The 5,000-nt window shown below is 58.6% G+C and overlaps 1 protein-coding gene and 1 long non-coding RNA gene across 2 annotated transcripts in view; one reads left to right on the top strand and one right to left on the bottom strand.

Moving 5' to 3' along the window:
• LOC125038280 overlaps window positions 1-93 on the top strand; it is a 50,105-nt gene extending 50,012 nt beyond the window's left edge. The window contains exon 5 of the long non-coding RNA XR_007116036.1: window positions 1-93. This exon is cut by the window's left edge and continues 79 nt beyond it. This is a non-coding gene — a long non-coding RNA (uncharacterized LOC125038280).
• A 364-nt stretch (window positions 94-457) lies between these two features.
• Window positions 458-1,626, bottom strand: LOC125038059 (vegetative cell wall protein gp1-like). Its single transcript, XM_047631295.1, has 3 exons — window positions 1,618-1,626; window positions 1,350-1,457; window positions 458-1,270 (listed from the first exon to the last, which is right to left on the bottom strand). The coding sequence occupies exons 1-3, from the start codon at window positions 1,624-1,626 to the stop codon at window positions 458-460; spliced, it is 930 nt and encodes a 309-aa protein (XP_047487251.1).
• Between the last annotated feature and the right edge of the window lie 3,374 nt (window positions 1,627-5,000).

The raw sequence follows: 5,000 nt of genomic DNA, 5'->3' as shown, positions 1-5,000 counted from the left end.
GCTCCTGCCGTGACGGCGAGGTCCTTCACGTCGATGGCTCCTGCGTCGTTCCCGATGTGACCCGCCACGTGTAGGGTTTTTCGCCGGCCCCGCAGCCCCGTGTACTTGCGCCGCCGAGCTCCCCCCCCCCAAGATCACTAAAACTCTTTGTTCATCCGCTCCCCCGAGAAGGCCCCGCGGCCCGACCCCATCGTCATCCCCCCCGCCAGCCAGAAGAGCGTCGTCTACGTCCTCAACAAGCAGTCCGGAGACGACGGCCCTCGCGTGATCGAAGTCCCTGCGCCGCCGCCCAAGACCCCCGAGGTGTACTTCGTCAACTACGGACCCGATGAGAACCCGACTCTCCCCGGGGGCGTCGACCTTGACGCTGCCCTCAGCGCCGCCGTCCAATCGAGCGGCCAGGTGATCGGCGGCGGCGCTGCCCTCGGCGGCGCTGGCGGCTTCGGCGGCGAAGGCTTCAGAGGATGGCTTTGGGGCCGGCTTCGCTGGCGACAAGCTTTGGAGGAGCCGGATTCGGAGGCGCTGGTGGAGCCGGCTTTGGAGGGGGTGCAGCACTGGGAGCCGGAGCTGGAGGAGCCGGATTCGGAGGCTCCGGAGGTGCAGGATTTGGAGGCGTACCTCTTGGTGGTGTTTGGGGGCGGAGGGCCTGGCTTTTTTTTGCCCGGGGGTGCTGGCCCAGCTGGCGCCGGGGGGACCCGGGTTTTGGGGGCGGCGTTTGGGGGTCCTGGCTTTGGGGGCTGGGGGGGAGGCCCTGGATTCGGAGGTGGCGCCGGAGGACCTGGCTTTGGTGCTGGCGCTGAAGGTCCTGGCTTTGGTGCCGGAGGTGCTGGCCCAGCTGGTCTTGGGGCTGGCTTTGGAGCTGGCGCTGGAGGCCCTGGATTCGGAGCTGGCGCAGGAGGTCCAGGTGGTTCTGGTTTCGGAGGTGGTGTTCCTCTCTCTGCTGCAGGGAGGTGGTCCCGGTTTCGGCGGCGGTGCAGGAGCCGGAGGCCCTGGATTCGGAGCTGGCCGGAGGACCTGGCTTTGGAGCTGGAGCTGGCGCAGGAGGCCCTGGATTCGGAGCTGGCGCCGGAGGCCCTGGATTCGGAGCTGGCGCTGGAGGACCTGGCTTTGGAGTCGGAGCTAGGCGGAGGCTGGATTTCGGAGCTGGCGCCGGAGGCCCTGGATTCGGAGCTGGCGCAGGAGGACCTGGCTTTGGTAGTGCTGGGAGCTGGTGCGAAGGAAGGGGTGGCCTGGATTTCGGAAGCTGGCGCCGGAGGCCCTGGATTCGGAGCTGGAGGAGCAGGTTTCGGAGGCGACATCAGGGGCGTAGGTCCCGGTTTCGCCGTTGGTTTCGACGATGACTTAATAACGAGCGCAGAGGTCGGAGGTCTGAGTTTCGAGCGCTCAGGAGGTTTCGGCTTCGGGTCCCACGAAGACCTGAACAGCGTCGAAGCTTTCCTTTCATAAATCGACGACGACTAATCAGGAACCTTATTAAATTACGGTCACAAAGTCCATGACTGGTATTCGATTCGGTTTCTGTTCATTTTCTATCGATTTTGAGATATAAATAAACAAAAAAAAATCTTGATTTTTTGAACTCAGATTTTATTTATTTTGTTAAACGGGGATCTGCACTTGGTGCATGGTCTATGTTCTGTCCTCGATTAGGTTTCATTTTGGTGACAGTTCTTATAATGATATAGATAGTTGTAGTGTATCTGCGTATGTGTGGTTTCGTGCCTAGCTTGTTCGGGCGGACTTGTTCTGAGCGGGTGTGTGGTTTGGGTGTGGTGATTATGAGGGTCCGCTGGGTATGCCGTAGGATCGTGCGGGGTGTGTTCTCGGAACTGGGTCGGGGTAGGTGGGGAGGTTGGGGCTGTGCGGACGGGCGCGTCGTATTGCTACATGGTGTAGCTCGGGGTTCTGTGGGGGGGATGGATGTTAGTGAGAGAGCGAGAGCAGAGAGAGCGGCGAGAGAGGAGTAGAAGGAGAGAGCGGAGGAGCGAGCGCGGAGCAGAGTAGAGAGAGAGAGAGTCGCGATGAGAGAGAGGGATGAGCAAAAGAGAGGGGTGATGGGAGCAATGGGACGCGCGAGCAGAGCGAAGAGAGAGCGAGCGAGACGAGCGCGCGCACGCAGAGATCAGAGCGACTTATATAAGAGAGAGCAGAGAGAGAGACGGTGGAAAGAGGAAGCACAGATGAGCGCGCGCGAGAGCGGAGCACGCAGCGAGCCGCGACGCGCGCGAGCTCGAGACGGCGCACGCTCGCCGCGCGCGAGCGAGCCGCGAGAGAGCGAGGCAGCGAAAGAACGAAGGTATGGTGAGACGGAGACGCGCGCGAGCGCGGGCGAGCGCGCGCTGCGCGAGACGCGCGCGCGCGTGAGCGAGAGAGAGAGCAGATGCGCGAGCGCGCGCGTAGCGCTGGAGCGAGTGCGCCTGTCTCGCAGCGAGCGAGAGAGCTAGAGCGAGAGCGAGCGCGAGCGAGAGCAGAGCGCGCTCTCGCGCGCGGAGATCTCGTAGCGAGCGCTCTACGGGCCAGGGGATCGGTTCAGGTAATCTCGCATATATCGGTGCTGTTCAGTCTTTCTCTTCTCTCTACGAGAATCTCTCTCTCTCATCTCTCTCTCTCGCGCCTCTCAGCTATCTCTCTTACTCTCCATTTTTTTTTTCTTTTTTGTACTCACGCACCAAGCCCTTCTCTCGTTCATCTCTCTCTCTTATCTCCCTCGTCCTCTCTTGCTCTCTCTCTTCTATCTTCTCTCTCTCTCTCTCTTTCTCTCTCTCTCTCTCTCTCTCTCTCTCTCTCTCTCTCTCTCTCTCTCTCTGTATATCTCTCTCTATTTCTCTCATTCTCTTACTTCTTCCATACCTTCTTCGACCTGCAAAAGTTGACCTCTATACTCACTCCGAACCTGACTCATACCTGCACGCAATACCACACCTTTCACCTGCGATACCCTGTTTAGGCACCTGGAAATCTCGCCATCGTTAACCCCCGAGCTGGCCACGGGGCACCGTTTCTGACCAAGGCGGAATCGATACGTGGCACTCATTTCCATGCTGTGACCTGTTACGCCCTGGTTCGGTCTCGAGTGAGGCAACTTGTACCTGCAGACGTGCATGGCCTTACATAATAAACTCGACCGCGACACTCGCCTATTACACAACACGTATTCAGAAGGGAGAAAATAGTTTAGATCTCAACTCAGACACACATACGCACACGTATGCAGGCATGCACATACACACACACATACACACACATACACCCGCACACACACACACACACACACACACACACACACACACACGTACACAAACACACACACACCCACACACATACACAAACACATACACACACATACACAAACACACACACACACACACAAACACACACACACATACACACACACACACAAACACAAACACAAACACACACACACACACACACACCTGAAACACATACACATACACACACACATATACAAACACACATACATACAAACACACACACACATACACACACAGACACACACACACACACACACACGCACACACACTTATACAAACACACACATACACACATACACACGCACACAAACGCACACACACAAACACACACACACACATACGTACGCACACACACATCCACTAACCCGCAGGCGCTCTCACTCTTCCACGGGGAATAAACAATTGCCCTATAATAAAAGAAGGAAAAAAAATAAGAAAAGGAGAAATGGAAATTCGAACATGCATGCAATATCTAGTGGAGCGCTCTGCAACCTGCAAGCGCTACGGAGCAACTGAGTCTAAACCAACGGCTTGCACTCTTCAGTATCAAGTGCTTGAACCTACACGGGGATGCCCTCTCCCCTTACGGCCCCCTCCCCCCCTCTAACCACCAGGTCCCCACTCCCACCCCCACCCTTACCATCCTAAGAGGACCCATGGACCCACCCTACCCCATGGACCCACCCCGGCCATTCACACCAATGCCTGCAACCCCAATCCCCAAGCACTACCCCCCTCCCCCCATCCCCCCCAAGATCCTCCCCCTTCCCCACCTCCCCCCAGATCCCCCACACCTCCACCTCCACCTCCCCCCCCCCCCCCCAACCCCCGATCCTCCTCGAGTGAAAGTGTACAACTGGCGACCTTTCCCCGAGAGGCTCTTGCTCTCGATATCCCGACGTCGACCGGTGGTGCTGCCTGCTGGGGGGGGGGGGGGGGGGGGAGGAGGAGGAGGAGGAAGGGGAGGAGGAGAAGGAGGAAGGGGAGGAGGAGGAGGAGAAGGAGGAAGAGGAGGAGGAGGAGAAGAAGGAAGGGGAGGAGGAAAAGGAGGAAGGGGAAGAGGAGGAGGAAAAGGAGGAGGAGGAAGAGGAGGAGGAGGAGGAGGAGGAGGAAGGGGAGGAGGAGGAGGAGGAGGAAGGGGAGGAGGAGGAGGAAAAGGAGGAGGAGGAGGAGGATGAAGAGGAGGAGGAAGGGGAGGGGAGGAGGAGGAGGAGGAAGGGGAGGAGGAGAAGGAGGAGGAGGAAGAGGAGGAGGAGGAGGAGGAGGAGGAGGAAGGGGAGGAGGAGGAGGAGGAAGGGGAGGAGGAGGAGGAGGGGGAGAAGGAGGAAGGGGAGGAGGAGGAGGAGGAGGAGGAGAAGGAAGAAGAAGAGGAGGAGGAGGGGAAGGGGGGGGAGGGGAGGAGGAGAAGAAGGAAGAGGAGGAGGAGAAAAAGGAGGAGGAGGAGGAGAAAAAGGAGGAGGAGGAGGAGGAGGGGGAGGAGGAGGAGAAGAAGGAGGAAGAGGAGAAGGAGGAGGAGGAGGAGGAGGAGGAGGAAGAAAAGGAGTAGAAGGGGAAGGGGGGGAAGGGGAGGAGGAGAAGAAGGAGGAGGAGGAGAAAAAGGAGGAGGAGGAGAAGAAAAAGGAGGAGGAGGAGGAGGAGGAGGAGGAGGAGGAGGGGGAGGAGGAGGAAGGGGAGGAGGAGAAGAAGGAGGAGGAGAAGGAGGAAGAAGAGGAGGAGGAGGGGGAGGGG

Source organism: Penaeus chinensis, chromosome 24 (assembly GCF_019202785.1).
Source record: "Penaeus chinensis breed Huanghai No. 1 chromosome 24, ASM1920278v2, whole genome shotgun sequence".
NCBI lineage: Eukaryota > Metazoa > Arthropoda > Malacostraca > Decapoda > Penaeidae > Penaeus > Penaeus chinensis.
The sequence above is the reverse complement of the archived record's forward strand: the minus strand, read 5'-3'. Positions and strand labels throughout refer to the sequence as shown.

Excerpts from the sequence above, each read along its gene's own strand:
- LOC125038059 (XM_047631295.1), bottom strand. Across the intron at positions 1,271-1,349 it reads GACCTCCGACCTCTGCGCTC|CTCCGAATCCAGGGCCTCCG; the intron begins GTTATTAAGTCA and ends CTGCTCCTCCAG.